The 18,339-nt window shown below is 33.3% G+C and overlaps 2 protein-coding genes across 3 annotated transcripts in view; both read left to right on the plus strand.

Moving 5' to 3' along the window:
- Positions 1–18,339, plus strand: part of LOC125824948 (RNA-binding protein Y14A-like) — a 105,784-nt gene that overhangs the window by 16,800 nt on the left and 70,645 nt on the right. The window contains exon 1 of one of the 2 annotated variants that reach the window (XM_049504297.1): positions 18,240–18,243. The exons of the other annotated variant lie outside the window; for it this stretch is intronic. The gene's annotated coding sequence lies outside the window, so the exon portion shown is untranslated. Of the gene's footprint in view, positions 1–18,239; positions 18,244–18,339 lie in introns of those variants that run through there. 2 annotated transcript variants of the gene reach the window in all.
- On the plus strand, positions 1,404–11,283 carry LOC125824930 (putative 1-phosphatidylinositol-3-phosphate 5-kinase FAB1D). Its single transcript, XM_049504273.1, has 13 exons — positions 1,404–1,632; positions 3,257–3,480; positions 3,575–3,608; positions 3,736–4,236; positions 4,774–4,915; positions 5,008–5,352; positions 5,848–6,546; positions 6,765–7,099; positions 7,342–7,468; positions 7,598–7,753; positions 8,225–9,784; positions 9,903–10,166; positions 10,585–11,283. The coding sequence occupies exons 2-13, from the start codon at positions 3,327–3,329 to the stop codon at positions 11,002–11,004; spliced, it is 4,737 nt and encodes a 1,578-aa protein (XP_049360230.1). The 5' UTR covers positions 1,404–1,632; positions 3,257–3,326; the 3' UTR covers positions 11,005–11,283.

The following is an 18,339-nucleotide window of genomic DNA, read 5'->3' on the forward strand; positions in this document are numbered from 1 at the left end:
TTTTCTTCGACTCAACTCTCTCTTTCACTACACTAACCTCACTATACACTACAATATTTTTTAAGGAAATTTCATAAATAGTAAAAAGATTAAACTTAATAAGCCTTCTTAGTTACAGTTTGCCTAATTATGCTCCATAGTCATAGTTTCGTTTGCTATGGAGATTCCGTTTTGTATAATTCGTTTGTTGTTTGTATAATTCGCTTGCCAATATACAAACAAGGTAAGTATATATAAATTTTGTATTTATGCATTTTTACAGAATTTAAACAAATCAAATGTATCAACAGAATAATTATATACAAGCTAGGGGTATGCATATACAAATTCTAGATCTATACAATTAGGAAAATTTGAATTTATACAATTATGAAGTGAATTATACAAATTCTAGATTCATATAATTAGGAATCGAATTGTATAAATCCCTAAAAAAATCCCGAAGATCTAGTCTGGGCTTATAGAAGCTCGTGCAAAGAAGATTTATAGGAGAGAAGTTCCCCATCTCTCTTAGGCCTTCCACTTGTAAAGCTCTTTCGTCGAGTGTGCGATCATGACAGAACTCAAGGAAGAAACGCCAGCTAACTCCGTGCCAGCAGTCGCAGTAAGGCTAGGGGAGGGGGGAAGTCCTCTCTTTTCAGTTGAAGTTGAGCTCGTCGGATTTGCTGCCCGCGCCATTTCATTAGGACAACACTTGCTTAGTCTTTTTCTAGCTTGATTGTGAAGCATGGTTTGAAAGGGTATTGAGTTGAAGTGAAGTCTTTCCATTCCCGATTCAATTAAAGTTGTTCTCGGCTTCGGTACTTTTGGAGTCTCTCTGTAGGCGTGCAAAACAACAGAGTCACTGCTCTTCCGGGTGATGAGGTGGACAATTCCTTACTCTAGCTTCAAGAGACAGAGGTTCGAAAAGAGCTCGATAGGATCGAGAAAGGACATAAACTCCCATAAAAGTGAAATTTTAGATTCATGCAATTAGGAATCAAATTATACCATTAATTTAATTATCCAATCCCCACAAACTTAAACAGCCGAACGGGGCATAATTAAAGCTCATTGAGGCATTTGTTTCATTGGTATACTTGTTTGGTTTTTCACGTTTTGAAGTAATAATATTTTTTTTCTTAAAAAAATGAATGTATAACATGTGTTTGAATGTAAGTAATTATCACTTATATGCCAATAATTTGCAAAATCTCCAAAACCAATCAAAATCCAAATGTACCAATGTGAAAAGAAAATATCTTTTTTTTTCCAGTATTTTACGCAAATACAGTTGTATGTCTGTAGATACATTTTGTCTTTTCATTTTCGAAAATTTAGAAGAATTTGAAACTTTTGGTACAGTAATTCTGACCTTTTCCTTTCTTTTTCTACAATTAATTGTGAATATATCGAAGCATGAAACTGAGTGGCCCTACTTATGGACAAAAAGTCTTCTTCTTTCTCCTACTTCATTCTTCTCTTCTTCAATTCCCTCTTTTTTTTCTCTCTTTTAAATTCAACTTTTTTCCAAGATTTCAAGTTTTTTGATACCCCTTTGGAGGATAGTACCTGGGTTTCAAGTTTTTTTTTTTTTGTGAATTTCATTGATTTCGAGGTCATCATATACGTGTTAAATGGGTTGCTTTAAGTGTAAGTCATAAAAGAAGAATCTTTGTCACTTCATTTCGTATTGTTTATCTACTTTGCTATTTGTATTCATGTTTTTGAAGAAAAAACTGAATAATTCATCTGTTAAATCAACAAGTGTAATCTTTATTGATATGGGGTTTGTTAGGTGTACTTATACTAGTAACATCTTCAAATTAAGTGATTTCCTTGGAAAAAATTAATCTGAATAACTTCATTTTTAACATGGTGTTTATTGGTATGAGTTAATTGAGTGATTTGATCTCTGTAACTTTAATTCTAATGATATATATGTGACAAGAGAGACTTGCACCTCCACCATCAATGGTGGTTTGAGGGTTCGAGTCCGGCTTGAGGATAGGTGAGAACACTATTGGTTCAGTTCTCCTGACGGAATGGGGTGGGAAAAAATATGATATCTATGTTGCATATTGATTTTGAAGCCAAGAATGGCTAATTCCTTAGTGAGAGTCATCATCTTGTAGTCTTCTTCTTGCTTTTGATTTAATTATACCCTTGTCCTCTTTAAATTGAGTCATTTCATTGAAAGATTTGCTTCCCTGGTAATAAACAGATAGACCTGCTTTTCTTTGTTTTTTTTCTTTGGTATAAAAAATTGTTGACTTGTTCAGTGATTATTTCTGCTGTTGATGACCTGACCTTCTTTGACAGTTTCATAGTTATAGCTATATGACGGATTCTCTTAATCAGTGACTTAAGAAGGAAAAGTATTACTTTCTGATTTGAATAGTTTAAGTTGTTCAGAAAATTTTGTGGAGAGATAATCTTCTCTGGGTCATTTTGAAAATTAAGAAGTTTGTTACTTTGTAAACTCAGCCTGAACATTCAGGACTATAAAACTAATTACCTTTGGTAGATTATTCTTAAAGAGGAACACGTTGATACTTGTTGATTTAGATAGTTTGGGATCTTTTATCTGAATGATGATTTATTTAGTCTCTAAAGGGGATGCTTCAATTAATATCTACAAGATGAATGCCTTGTGGGTTAAGAGCAAAGTATATCCGCATTGTGTTTGACTAACTAATAAGATACCGTTATAAACAGCCACCTCCTCCTGCTGCCATTTTTGAACAACCTTGTTTTCTGAAAGGTTTTTCCTTTTGTACATTATTTTCATTAGATTTTAATTTGTTATGAAGAAATTCCATTCTTAGTTAGTACTATTTGATAACCATTTCTTCATTAAAGGAGCTATGACATGAAATGCAAATTAGTATAGCCTAAACATTATTACACAGGGTTGTTTTAGACAATTACGATTTTGTAGAAGGCGGAATGAGTGATCCAGAAATGACATATCTTGATTTATCCAATCTATATTGCAATATTAGTCCTTCAATTGTATTACGTACATCGTTAAACCTGACTTTTTGATGCAAATGCTTAAAGATGAGTCCTCTTTCTTGAGGGAAACAAGTATATTGCCTATAACGAATATGATAAGTTCCATCTTCATTCTTGTTCTCATAAACATGGTATTCTTTTCACTTTATGATTTCGTTTGAAAGATTATTATCACTGCATTACTCTGTTGTTTGAAGGAACCTTCTATTTTGTTAGTTACTGGACACTTTTTAATCAATTGAGTGGGTCAAATCTGCAGGTTAAAACATTCCTGGATCAGATGTAATACATGTCACTACTCTGGTATTCTGACAAGATCGAGCGGAAACATGAAGAATTTAGAAAATGAGAATTCTATGCAAATAGATGATAGAAGTTCTGGTACGTTTTGCAAGTTTTGTGGCAAAAAGCAAGATACTACAACTTGTTTGATCAGTCCGACTGCTTCATTGCATAGCAGTAACAGCTCTATGTCATGTTACAGTATGCTCTCCTTTCTTAATCATATAGTTTTGACTGTCATTTTCATTCTCTTCATCATCACCTCATGTTGGTTCCGTATTCTTTTATCATTCAGGTGACTTTTCAGGTGATGCAAGCTCAGATGGGAGGTTAGTTGTAATTTAGTTATGTTAAAATTTATTTATGTTGTTAAAATACCTGTCTGCTTTTCCTTGGGAAATGAGGTAAGTCTGACACATGTCAATGTGGTTTTCATTTTGGTTTTAATCTGTTCAGGGTTAATATTGATGAATGTAGCACAGAGAGCAGTCAAGAGGACTCCTGTAGCAAAGTTGAAGGGGATGACTATGATGAATCTGGAGTCTCTTCTAGTTATGAACTGGATCAGTTCTGGGTGCCCCCAGAACCAGAATGTTGTGATGATGATATGGAAGACAGTGTGGCTAATTGTGATGATGATGAATGCGGCGATGGCTGGGGCAAGCCAACTTCTTTAATCAGCCTCGGAGATGAAGGTTCTGGGAGCTACAAATTTAAAGAGGAAAAGAGGAAGGCATTGGAAGAAGTGATGAATGGGAAGCTTAAGGCCCTTGTTTATGACCTTCTTAAGTCTTTTGGTGTTGCCTCATCTGGGGGTGACAATTGGGTTGATATAGTCACCTCCTTGTCTTGGGAGGCTGCTTCATTTGTGAAGCCTGATTCTGCTGAAGGAAAGGCCATGGATCCTAATAAATATGTGAAGATAAAATGTATACGATCTGGTTCTCCCAGCCAAAGGTATAACAGAACGACGACATGTCTCATCTCTTAATTGGTTTTCCTTTCTAGTTCAGTTTAAATCTTGGATTGTCAAAGTGGAAAACTATCTGTTTCCTAGTGTTTGATAGTTGTCCTCTATTTGTGAAGTTGGGGGTAGCAGTTGCCATTGGATGTGCGCACTTGTCAATCCTGTTTCCTCTGCCATACTTCCACTAATGTCTATGAATGAATATCTGCTTAACTTTAGTTACTCATATCCTGAATATTACCTTTTTGGCTGTCCCAAAATGGAGTCATTCATTTAAAAAAATGATAACAATTTCCATTCACTATTCAGTACTTTCTGAATGTTGTTTTTTAGGTTACATGTAACCATCGTTATTCTTTTAAAATCTCAAGTTTCCTAGAAAGTAACCTTACCTCTAATTGTGGACTTACCTTTTAAATACAGTACAATTTACATTCTACTTCTTATCTGCATGTTTGTTATCTAAGACTAAATTTAAGACAAAGGGGGAACCCAGGCTTACATTGTAATTTTTCATGTTTTTTTAGTCAATTTATCAAAGGCATGGTCTTCAAAAAGCATGCTGCACATAAACATATGCCAACTAAGTTTGAAAAACCTAGGCTGCTGCTGATTGAGGGTGCACTAGGTCTCTCAAGTGAGTTGTCATCATTTGAGTCAATGCGACAGGTAAACAAGAAACTCTCTATATATGTGAGATAAACAAAAAGGGAATATATTAGAGTATGTAATCACCTGTTCTTATCAATTAATAATGACAGGAGAAAGACAGTGTGGTGAAGTCTATCACTGACATTCTAGAGAGGTATCAGCCAAATGTGATATTGGTAGAGAAAACAGTTTCTCGTGACATACAAGAGTCTATTCTCAGGAAAGGATGGACACTGGTCTTTGATATGAAAGAACATCGCCTGGAGAGAGTTGCTCGTTGCACTGTTTCACCAAGCTTTTCTTCTGAAATCTTGTCTGGCCATAAGCTTAGACAGTGTGATTCCTTTCATTTTCAAAGGTTCGTAGAGGAACATGACACTTTTGATGATGGTGGAAAAAGGCCTAGTAAAACACTGTTGTTCATTGAGGGCTGTCCTACTCATCTGGGATGTACGGTGAGTCATCTTCCCTATGTTAGTTTTAATGACACAGAATATCTAACTAGGGATTACTGATAGTTGGGACATAGCTTCACTGTTGGGTCATTGCTCAAGAGATAACAAAAAAGGTCACGAACAATACACTAGAGTACATCAGGAGACTTGCATAGCATTTCCCAGATCATATAATAACAGTTAGTTTTGCTTTCATTTGACCCCCTCGCATTTGAATCAATGCTGGGGTTTTTGTCTTTTGTGACTGCAACTGTTTTAAATGGATGGAATACCATAATCTTAGGAATCTTTGTGAAAAAAGTGAATATAGTCATGCACTTATCTCGTATACCAACAAACAAACAAGCTAGTTGCTATTGGAACTTCCGAGACCCTCCTAGCTAGTGGCTTTGGACTCTAATAGAGAATTGATACCTGGTGTTTTAACATCTGCTCCCTTTCATTTTTAATAAAGAACATTTACTTCTATACCTCTGACCCTGGCCTTTTGTGCAGATTTTGTTAATGGGAGCTAACAGTGATGAATTGAAAAAGATCAAATGTGTGGTACGATGTGCAGTGATCATGGCATATAATTTAATCCTCGAGACTTCTTTCCTTCTAGATCAAAAAGCAATGTTCTCGACTATTCCTCTTAACCAGGTGGTGAATTCAACAGCTACTGATGACCCTCCAGCCGTTAGTGGTGAACAAGGTGATTCTCTGTTATTTGAACCATATAATCCAGTTCTTTCTGGGTTGTCATCTCTCTCAGCCTCTCTGAAAAAGGTTATGGGGGACAACTTTCCTCTCTGCCCCACCTCTGGTCAATCCATGCCCTCATGTTTCATTGATAATGGATCCAATGAAGATGATCAGGAACAAACTGATACTCAAGTTCCTGACGCAACTGAGGTGGTTAATCAAAGTGATACAGATCAGAAAGTCACTACTTGTGATGACGAGATGGCATCCGAAAAAGAACAGTTGCATACTCCAATAGTGAGCCAGGGAGAATCTTTAGAATCACAGGTATCTGGTAATATGGGTAATGGTGTTAAATCTATGGATACTGAGAGTATATTGGTTCTGATATCAAGCCGGAATGCTTCAAAAGGGACTATGTGTGCCCATGGTCATTTTTCTCGCATAAAGTTCTACCAAAATTTTGATATTCCGCTTGGAAGCTTTTTGCAGCAAAATTTGCTAAGTCAGGTGCGTAGAACTCAATAGTCTTCACTTCAGCTCTTCTTGTTCTGTCTCTGTAGTTGCAATTTGATGAACAATTTTCTTTGGAATGATTGGTGGTCATTTTGCTGATTTCATCATTAATAGTTGCTATAATGATCTATTTGAAATAAAATTGTGGCCTTATCATTATCAGTTACTCTGGAGTTTGTTTTAAATGTTAACCTAAAAGCTCTGTCATACAGAAACTCCCATGCAAGAGCTGTGATGGACCCCCTGAAGCTCACATTTTCTATTATGCACATTACAATAAGTTACTTGCAATTCAAGTTCGTTCTCTTCCAAAAGACAAGGGGCTTCCAGGTGAAAGGGAAGGGAAGATTTGGATGTGGAGTCGTTGTGGTAGATGCAAGTTCCAGATTGGCAGCTCAAAATCTACGAAAAGAGTTTTAGTATCCACTGGTTCGCGTGGTTTTTCTTTTGGAAAGTTTTTGGAGCTTAGGTTCTCAAATTCCTCTTTGTTCAATAAGCTGCCTATCTGTGGCCATTCTTTGCACAGGGATTTCCTCTACTTCTTTGGGTATGGTCACTTGTGGCTATCTTTAGTTATTCAGAAGTCTCAATTTATTTTCATGTGTGCAGATCTAATAGCAAAGCCTACTGATAGCTTTTGCTATCTATTATAAAAATTTCCATTTGACATTACTCTAGATTTAAGTTGAATCATTTGCTATCAGTGACTCTGCATGGATTTGGATTGGTGTTTTCTCATATTTTATCTTCCTTTTTTGAAGATATTCATGTCATTTTCTGCATGTACAGGTTAGGGCATATGGTTGCGGTGTTTAAGTACTCAACGGTTACTACTTACTCCGTGGCTCTTCCTCCAGAAAAGCTGGAATTTAGCAGTTCTGTCAATGAAGAATTTCTTAAGAAGGATTTTGAAGATGTATGTTTTTTTATAAGTGCGACTGCTTTTTACCCAATTGATGCTTTTAAATACTTGGCTGAACATGGAAGTTACATGCCCTGTTGCAATTTTCTATATTGACAGAATTTTTTTTTCTTTCTCAACTAGGTAAACATGAAAGGGATTAAGATGTTTCGTGACGTAGCAAAAGCTTTGAAGGCAATAGAGTCTCGATTTGTTGGAACTACTCTAAATCTTCAAGGATCAATTAAGAAATTTTCTGAAATTGAGAAAATGTTGAAGGAAGAGAGGACTCAATTTGAGGTTAGCTCCTTTTTGCTTCTAGTTTCAGATTACTTGTTCCCGTTACATTCTATTTGATCAATGTCGATGTGGTGGACTGTCATTCTAGTTCTAAGTTCCCTTTGAATTAATCAGATCAGTTGGTTCATTTTTTCCACGGTAATAACTTGGTTACTTACAACCTTGCACTTCTGTGACTGAGCAAATGATTTTGATAATATATTGGCTAGGGTACAATAATATTAACAGATGTCAAATACATACAAGTACATGCTTTAAAGAGTTGATAGCTTTCTGATTTTCTGGCTAATGAGAATCGATGTTCAGGTATAAGTCGATAAATGTCAAATGCATTTACGTGCATGTGTGGATGGTGAAGCTATATCCAAACCTATTGCCTTACTCATTTATGATTTATTTGTTCCAGACATTTATTAAAGCATAATGTAAATCTTATTTTACTTTTACTAATCTATGTGGATTCAATGTCAGATTGGTATTCAAAATGTCGTTATGGATGGGAATCGGGATGTCGTTATGTATAAATTTCTAATGTTGAATAGAATACGGCTGGAGCTTTTGCTGGAGTCCTGTGTGTGGGATCGCCGTCTTCATTCATTACTATCATCTGATTGTACCGCTGCCAATCCCAAAACTATTGACCAGAGTATCAATGCTATTAACCACAGAGAACAACAAGAGAGAAGCAATGTTAAAGGAGACACTAAAGTTTATCTGGAAAGAGATGACAGAGCATTGGAAGATTGTCCGGATCTGAAAATCAAGCCAGTTGAAGACTCTTGTGGAGATGATAACAGTAGGACAGAAACTACTGTAGGAAGTCGTGGTGATGTTTTGGATGCTGACTATGATCTGAAACCGAATGTTGAATCATCTGCTAAATTTCCCATTGAAGAAACTCCCGTTGATACACATGATTGTGGACAAGATGAACCATCAAATTTATCTGCTTGCAATGATGGTGCTGAGGTGACAACTGCAGCCAAAGTAAATGGAAACGACTTTTCCCTTCAGGATATTACAGTGAAATCTGATCTCTCTGATCACTGCCTTTTTGATAATGAAAGTAACTTACAGCTCAATCTTCCTTCATCCATTCAATTGGAGACGGATAAACCAATTGCCGTTGATGCTGGGGGTACGCATGATCCTATTCATTCTCAAAGGAGTAGATCCCTCTCCTCAATATTTTCCAACATAGAGAATGATGAGGGGTGGTGGACTCCATTCCCTGAAATTTGGTGTCAATACATGGAGGATCTCCAGAGAGGTCACCTACCGAAATTAGGATCTATCACAAACCATGATGTAGAATCTACTACTTATAAACTTATTACCGACATGAGTGCGAAGCTTCACATTCCCCTTGGAAGTGATAAATACATTGTTTCTGATTATGAAGATGAATTTTCTAGCATAATTGCCTGTGCTTTGGCCTTGCTGAAGGATTTGCCTATTGTATGTGAAGATCTTGGGCAAGATGGCAGAAAAGATAGAGGAATTGATCCTAAGGCGTATGAGAGTTCACAAGGCTTAATGCAGATGTTCTCTCTAGCTTCTCCACATTTGTCTTCAACTGGTTCATTGGATTTAACAGCGTATCACTCTTCGAACATGTCAGAGGTAGCACGCTCATCAAGTTTAGATGGGGTAGATTTGCTAGATTCATCGGTTTCTTTCACGGCTGTTCAGGCGGAAGTCTCCATGGGTTTGGGTAAATTGACTGGGAAGTATAAATACTCAGTCCTCTGTCTCTATGCCAGCCAATTTCGTCAATTGCGAGATCGATGGTGCACTTCAGAAGTTGATTTTATTGCTTCCTTGAGTAGGTGTAGGAGCTGGGATGCAAAAGGTGGCAAAAGTAACTCTTTGTTTGCCAAAACAGTTGATGATCGGTTTATCATCAAGGAAATTAAGAGAGCGGAATTTGACTCGTTCTTGAAGTTTGCTCCTAGTTATTTTTCATACATGGATCAGTGCCATGCTAAGAGGAATCAAACCTGCCTTGCAAAAATTCTTGGCATTTATCAGGTTGATTAATCGACTTTAGTCACTCCACTTTTCTGGCTGTTACCACAATATATTGTTTCTTCCTGCCAGCACACTCTGGACATCTTTTTGATTGTTCCTACTGTTTTATGTTTTTCAGGTCAGTGTAAGGCCAAGAGGTGGAAAAGAGACTAGGCACGATCTCATGGTGATGGAGAACCTTTCATTTGGTAGAATTACTACTCGGCAGTATGATCTGAAAGGCGCTTTGCATGCTCGATTTAGTGCAGCTGGCAATGGTGCAGGAGACGTTCTTTTAGACCAAAACTTTGTGAATGACATGAATGTTTCTCCTTTATATGTCGGGACAAGATCAAAGAGGGCTTTGCAACGGGCTGTATGGAATGACTGTACTTTCCTCAAGGTAAGTCAGGGGTCAAACTGCTCTAAACTCTAATTACTGGTAGCTCTATCCACCAAAACTTAAAAGCATCCAATAAAAAGTCACTTCTGCTTCTTATAATTATTACTCCCTCCATTTCAATTTGGTCCGTCTTATTTTCCTTTTTAGTTTGTTTCAAAAAGAATGTATATTTCCTTTTTTGGCAACTCTTTAATTCTAACTTTCCGTGACATGTTTGTTCAAGACCACAAGATTTAAGGGCATTTTGGTACATTTTACGTATCTTTAGTTTGAGACCACAAAATGCAAAAGTTTTCTCTACTTTTTAAACTTCCAGCCAAGTCAAAATCAGGCAACCTAATTGAAACGGAAGGAGTATGCATTATCTGAAGCTAATGGACTATCCTCTAAAACTGGTACTATTTGTTGATTTTTGCAGTCAATCAATGTGATGGACTATTCTCTACTTGTGGGAGTGGATAGCCAACGCCATGAACTTGTTTGTGGCATCATTGACTATCTCAGACAATATACATGGGACAAACAACTCGAGAATTGGGTCAAATCTTCACTTGTGGTTCCGAAGAATCAGCTTCCTACTATCGTATCTCCAAAAGAGTATTATAAGAGATTTAGGAAGTTCATTGACACACATTTCTTAAGTGTTCCAGATAATTGGTGCTCCCAAAAATCTTCAAATCCTTGTGAACTTCTTCGCACGGTAAGCAGTATAACCCCACAGTCAGAGTCTGATGATGGTGATTCTGATCAACCAAAGTACACTGGTGAAGGGGAACATAAAGATACGTACTCTGAAGTTGTTCTCGTCCCCGGTGAAGTCATTAGTTTGTGTACATAGTTGTTTATCACCCAAGCATCTAGATATATACCCCTCTTATTTCTGCGATTATTTTTAGCAAAGTTATGAGGATGGCTTTATTCTTTAGGTTCATTTCTAGCTTGCAGTATATACCAAAGTTCTTGTGAAGTCTATGATTTATTGTAAAAAGCCCTTTAGTAAGCTTGAGTATTATTTAGGCTGTAAAGGGAAAAAAAGATAGCAGTTGAACCTGCTGATTGTTGAAATTTTTGGCTGTAAGACAATATTCCTATAAATCCATTGTTGAGTTTTTGGTTATTTAGTGTATGTGACTCTTTTTTTATGGCATGGTAGAATCACCAATGATCCACAACAACAACATACTTTGTGTAGTTTCGAAAAGTGGGGTCTGGAGAGGATAAAATGTAAACAGATCTTACCCCTACCTTTAAGTAGAGATGTTGTTTCTTATAGATCTCGGCTCGATAGACAAGAAAAGAAATAGTAGTAAGTTAATATGACAACAAATAGCAAGATCGATACAAAGCAATAGGTAGTAATACACATGGAAGAAAAGGAGAATAACATGATTACTAAAGGTAAAGGTTAGAGGAGGCTATCCCACTACTTCTCCCACACTAACAAAGAAAATAGAATAAATGAAGCTACAAAAATAAAACATGGGGCAAAGAGACAGATTATATACCTGTTTTTGTTGTGCTAGCTTTCATCCATGAAATGAACTCAAAGATTAAATGTACTTCCTTGTTATACTTTAAACTGGCAATTTCAGATTTTATCACATAACCACCACTGATGACACCAGGAGGAGGTGGAATGGCTAGAATTCCTCAATCCTTAATCAGAGATATCGTGGAGAGACTGCTTTCCCATTCCCTTAGCAGGGCGAGAATTAGAATTATTTAGGCCAATAACTAACTAATATTAAACAAAGAAAATACCACATCCTTCAAATCAACAGAACTTGTCTCTTAGGGCTTCCAAGTTGTTTTAGTGTACAAATACAATTACAAAGTGAAATGAACATGTCTTATTTTCAATTTCACGAGTCTCTCATTATTTGGACATTTTCAACAATTCCGTGAATGGATCACATTAAAAAAACATTTTGTCAAGTGTGTTTTTGTCGTGAAGTTTAAGTTCACAATCTAAGATGGAAATTGAATATACCATGTAGTGATTGTAATAAAATTATATGTAATTATCTTCGATTATCAAAGCATGATTCAAACTTTTATACTAGTAGATTATATATATATATATATACTAAAACAAGATTGAGTAGAGATAAGTGATTATATATTAATTATATAAAACACTCTCTCTAGCCAATTAGATGTACTTACAATACTCTTTTGACATTCAAAAATCATTTTGTCAAGAATATTACAAACTCTTTTTATGGTTTGTAAAAGGCACTTTTCTGTGACATTTGCAAATCCAGTTCGACTTTAAACTTGTAGAGAAAGAATCTTTTCATATTAACATAACATGTTTGTATATTTTTGTAGTTAAAAGCATCTTTAACATTTGCAAATCCAGTTACAACCATCAAATATGTTACATAACATGTTTGTATATTTTTATAGTTGAAGGAAATTAGTTGAACCGGATCATTCATGTGGATAACTCAAATTCATATTAAAAATATGAATAACATATAATTAGTTGTATATATTTAAAATTAAGAATAAAAAAAAGAGATATAATAGTAGAAGTTTTCTTCGTCTCTCAAACTCTTAATTTCTTGTGAAAAGATTCTTTCTTGAAAGTAAGAACAAACTTATGTATATTATGGGTAATTGATATTTCATAAATATATGATTATACTGTTAAACTAATGAAACGAATTCAATGATCATGTAAACGGTGTGTTCAATTCAAACATTTTTTAGTTAAAATATATTAAAATTAAATGAATAAAAATATTTTAAAAGGTGAAATAACATAAATAAAATATCATTCTGGCCAATTTTTCCATAACTAATCACTATGCAAGCTCCAAGTAGTTGTGCCTCAAACAACTCTTAGAAGTTGGCAAATAAAGAGCAAAAATAAAGTCCTTTTTCACTTAATTATATCTGCAATAAATGTGGACCTTTTTCTTGGTAAATTTATACGTTGATATTAATGTCCTGACAGGTCCCAACGGACCAAAATATCAGAGTATTATTATTATGGGTAAATTTATACGTTGATATTAATGTCGTGACCGGTCCCAACGGACTGAATGGACAGAAAATTTTGTCAAAATTTGGTCAGAAAATTTAAAAAGTCTATAATATTCTTTTATTAAAGATAAACTGATCTTTTTTCTATTTTTTTAATTAAAAGGTATTAAAGTTAAAAAGGGTAAAAATGTTCAAAAAGGTAAAATAATATAGTGTAAAATATGTTATTTTACCATTCTGGCCAAAATGATTTTTCCTATTATTATTACTCCCTTTGTTTATTTTTACCTCTTCATTTTGGATTTTACATTTAAAACAATAATTGATATGAATTTTTTTATTATAATATTCGTATTAGCTGATGTTTAGTATTAAGTCTTAAAAATGATCCGCGAAATAAGTAATTAATATAAAAGGTACAGAATTTTTTTTTTCTTGATTTGTTAAAATGATTAGTAAAAATTAAGATAAAAAAAAATTAAAGTAGTAAACAATTAAAAGAAACGGAGTGATTTAAATTTAATTATTTTTAGTTAAAGACCGTAGTGACGGAGTCGGTTTCAATTGTTGCACTAAAGTTTTGGACCGAAACTCAAAATTTTCAGTCTTTCTTTTCTTTTTCTTAAAAAAAAAAATTCTAAGAGAAAGAACAAAGAAAACAAGATAAATTCGATACAATAAAAAAATAATTCGACACATTAAGTTCTTGTTATATACGAGATTCAAGAAAAGATTGAACATAACGATCTATTATACATAACTTTATGCTACATTTCAAAAATTAATCTACTATGAACTCTGTCCAACAAAAAATAATATGTCATATAACATTATTTTATTCATATTAACGTTGTCCACACAAAATTAATAACTCAAATCTAATATTTCGTAGCGAAACTGGTTGTTGGGAGATTCATGAAAGTGGTAGTGTGGTAGATGGTAGTGTGGTAGGTGAGTAGCTTATTTTTAAGATTTTCTTATAATATCTTTTTACTAAGTGTCTTAATCTTGATATCTCTTTAATATTATTTTTTGGTAGTGCTAAATTCATGGTAATATGTAATAATATTTATTGTAATATTCTTCCGATAGTTGTTTTAGTCTGAATATTTCTTTAATATTATTTATGATATATTCTAGATATAACATATCTTCGGTTCTTTGGTACATATATAAATTTTCCTCCATTAATTGTTCTAATAGTTTTATATCTTCCATAGATTTTATCCAATATTGTAAATATTCGCAGTTCATTTTAATCTGAATTTATTTCTATATCATACCATTCTATTCTTTCGAAGTCTAAATCATGTAAGTCTATTTCATACCATTCTTGATTTAATATATCTTCTGATTCGTAATCATTAAATATTTTTTCCCATATTATTCTTCTTAATTCGATTATTTCTATATTTTTAAGTACATATAAGATTAAAGTTTCGTAGTTTTTTATCATTTCATCATGCATGTATGTAGTCATGTTCTTTATTATGCAGGTTTTTTATTTCAAATTATTCCTTCCTATCATATTCATAATTGATTAAATTCATATTAGATCATTATGAACTAGATTATATTTATCATGTTTTCCTGTCACTACTAGCATCGTACTTTAGCGGATACTTCCTTCTTATCAGCGCCTCAACTTTGTTTACTCCCCTAAACGGCTTCCTTGCCTACCGGTTTCAACATTAGGATGACATAGTATAGAAGTTTTCTCTCTGTTTCCAGTGTGCTAATAAACTAGAAATCATGATTCAAATAATTCTAATACATAATAACTAACATAAATTTATTCAATCATATATATGATATTCAGGAATATATGAAATTAGTTCTGCATATTTTTCGAACAATATACCTTTGCCTCTTGCTTAGCCATGCTATCTGAAATATCTGATTGGATTTCAGATTTCTCCATATTAACTTTTAAGTATTTTTATATCTTAGTGGAGAGAGTTTTTTTTCAAGAAAGCTTTTATTATTTTAGGCATTGCCTGCTTTACAATGTTTACTACTAAGTCTATATATAGACATACAAATTTACTATTCTAAATACTTATCCTAATACGCTTTTTACATCTGTCCACTATTATTTACTACTATTCATGACTACTATTCATGAATAGTTCTTATTTTGTCTACCACTATCCTCTTTACGACTTATTTGCACATATCAATAATGTACACTATCTACCACATACACTTGTCATTATTTATACACTTATTTTGAAAGACCCATACTTACTTTATGACACACACCAAACTATTATGACTTTTTACATTTACATTATTTTACACATAACTTTTTCCGTTCATATCTTTTTCTCTTTCTTATTTTCTTCCTCGTTGATTATTCCAGCTGGACGTCTGGAATTATATTATCTTCTCCGTTGCACTTTGAACATATATGATCCGGGTATTTATGACCAATTAGCTTGCAATATCTGGTTAATAATTCTGCTGAAATAAATCTTCTTTTAGTGCTCGTGTCGTAGGTCGTTCTTCTAGCTTTAGTAGTGATAAAATCCATCTTTGGACTTCATCCATATCTGCTTTCCTTAGCTCCCTTGAATTGGAATAAATCATTAGTTGGTCTCTTGCATAGTAGCTCCATATAGCGTTTCCGTTTAAATAATTATTTGCTAGCTCTTGTATAATTGTTGATATACCAATTATCCTTTTGTTGGCATAAAAATTTGGTATCTCTATTTTGCATATCTCTTCTTGTTGTTCGATATCCTTGGGTATAATCATATCTTTAGTTAATCCTATCTTGATAACCTGTATTGGAGGTTTTATTTCTTCGTATAATATCTCCGCTGGTGCTGTATAAAATTTTATATAAAATAAATTTCCTTTCGTAACTCTTTTGTATATGATGAATGCTTTGTGTAGTTCTGGTATTCCACTAACTTCTTCTCCGTCGTATGTGTATACGGTATTTAACAGTCCGTAATTGTAACATGTTCTTACTAAATTAGCGTTAGTTTTTGGTTGTGCAATTAACTTGTTATATCCTTGTAACTTTTGTGTCAAATAATCCTGGTTTGGTTCTATTATAGTTGATCTGGGGTTGCGGTTTAAATATGTTTGGATTTTGTGGATATTTTCAATATAGGTTCGTGTGATGTAGTTATATGTCTTTTTCTCATTTTGGTTTTGCAAACTATCTGCGTATGTAGATGTTTGTGGTTCTATGGACACATGTCTAGGTGTCCTTTGGGTAAATGGTTTTGCGAATAGCTGGTTTAAGTTAGCATTTTTATGTTGTTTATCGCTAACTTGTTTGCTTGTACCTGCAGCTGTATTTAAACAAACATTATGGGTTTTAAGGAGTTTCCCATCGTCTCCTTTTAGCTCTGGGTTTTTTCCGTCTCCCGATCGACGTATCTCCACATTGTTATAGTCATGCTGCTGTCTAGCTTTAGACTTTAGATTATTTTCATCAGTCTTTAGCTTTTGTATCTCGTTGTCCATACTATCCACTTTTGTACAAAGTGTAGTAATGGCTTTGAGTATCTTTTCAATTGTATCTTCTTCCTCAGTCTCAGTTTGAGTAGCTTTGTCGTGATAGGTAATCTGCAATAACATTCTTATCAGTTTTTATTACTTCAATTGTAAATGTAAAATTTAATATATTTAATATCAATCTCCTTATTTCTTTTGTTTTTACCGAATCTTGTATTTTTCTTGTTAGCCACCATTTTACTTGTGTATTATCTGTTCTTATAATAAATTCGTTGTATACAATATATGGTTCAAATGATAATAAACACTTATATACCAAATATAATTCTTTACTATTTATTTCCCATCTTACTTCTGCATTAGTAAATGTTCCTGAATAATATCTACAATGATGTTCTATTTTTCCTTCTCCATACCTATATTTTAATACTCCTCCATAACTCTTTTCACTAGCATCAGATTCTACTGTATAAGAAATTTTTTTATTTTCATTCGAAAAATATAGTTTAGGTAGGTTTTTACATAATAATTTTATTTTTTGTATTTGCGTTTGGTCTTTCTTGTCAAACTGGTATTCTACATCTTTCTTTAATTTTTGTAGTAATGGTTTTAAATTCTCTGCTAATTTTGGTATATATTCTCTTACTTGATTTACTAGTCCTAGAAATGATTGTAATTTCTTTTTCGTATCTAGCTGTTCATTTGAGTTAATTATTTTTTGTACTATATGTGTTTGCATTTTTATTCCATTTTTATCAATTTGTATTCCTAAGAATTCTATTTGATTTTTCATTATATCTGCTTTCTTTTTACTTAGACTTATACCTGAATATTCTATGATATGTATAAATTTTTCTAATAATCTTATATGTTCATCTTGTGTTTTGGAATATAATAATATATCATCTATGTACACTACACAATTTTCTATTTGTTTAAAGTAATTGTCCATAAAGTGTTGATATCTACCTGATGCGTTTTTATATCCAAATGGTAATACATTCCATTCATAAAATCCTTGTGGTACAGTGAATGCTGTTAGTTTTTTAGATTCTTCTTCTAGTTTTAAGTGATAAAATCCTGATTTACAATCAAATTTGCTAAAATAATTATATCTTTGTATTTGTCTTATCTTTAGTATTTTATTTGGTATCGGATAATTATATGTTTTAGTTTTTGCATTTAAATTTCTATAATCAATAACCATTCTGCTTTTTCCTCTTTTTTGTTCACTATGTTTATTTACGATAAATGTCGGGCTTGTATGCTTACTATTGCTTTCTTGTATATATCCTTTTTCTAGTAATTCATCTATATGTATCTTAAATTCGGTTAAAACATTAAAATTATACTTTAATGGTTTTTGGGTTATTATACTATTATTATCAATTAGCTCAATTTTTATTTTTGTTTTATGTTTCTCCCATCCTTGTAAAGGATCCTCACTATATAATAATTCTAACTTATCTTGAATTATTTTTACTTTATCTATAGAGAATATAATTAATTATATTTTAGGGTCTTCTTCTTTTATATTTTCTAATTTTTGTGTAATTTTTTCACTTCCCTTTATCCATTCTGTTGTTTTTCGTTTTTTATTATTTACTCTTTTTGCTCCTATTTTTTGTTTACACGGTGTCGTGAACCACCAGTGTGTTTTTGTTATTATATGTGGGTATAATTTTTCTAAAAATGGCATTCCTAATAGCAT

The sequence above is a fragment of the Solanum verrucosum genome, unplaced genomic scaffold, assembly GCF_900185275.1.
Source record: "Solanum verrucosum unplaced genomic scaffold, falcon-dt-bn FXZP01000086.1, whole genome shotgun sequence".
In the NCBI taxonomy this organism is placed as follows: Eukaryota; Viridiplantae; Streptophyta; class Magnoliopsida; order Solanales; family Solanaceae; genus Solanum; species Solanum verrucosum.

Excerpts from the sequence above, each read along its gene's own strand:
- LOC125824930 (XM_049504273.1), top strand. The coding sequence starts at position 3,327 with ATGAAGAATTTAGAAAATGAGAATTCTATGCAAATAGATGATAGAAGT. Across the intron at positions 4,916-5,007 it reads CATTTGAGTCAATGCGACAG|GAGAAAGACAGTGTGGTGAA; the intron begins GTAAACAAGAAA and ends TAATAATGACAG. Across the intron at positions 5,353-5,847 it reads CTACTCATCTGGGATGTACG|ATTTTGTTAATGGGAGCTAA; the intron begins GTGAGTCATCTT and ends CCTTTTGTGCAG.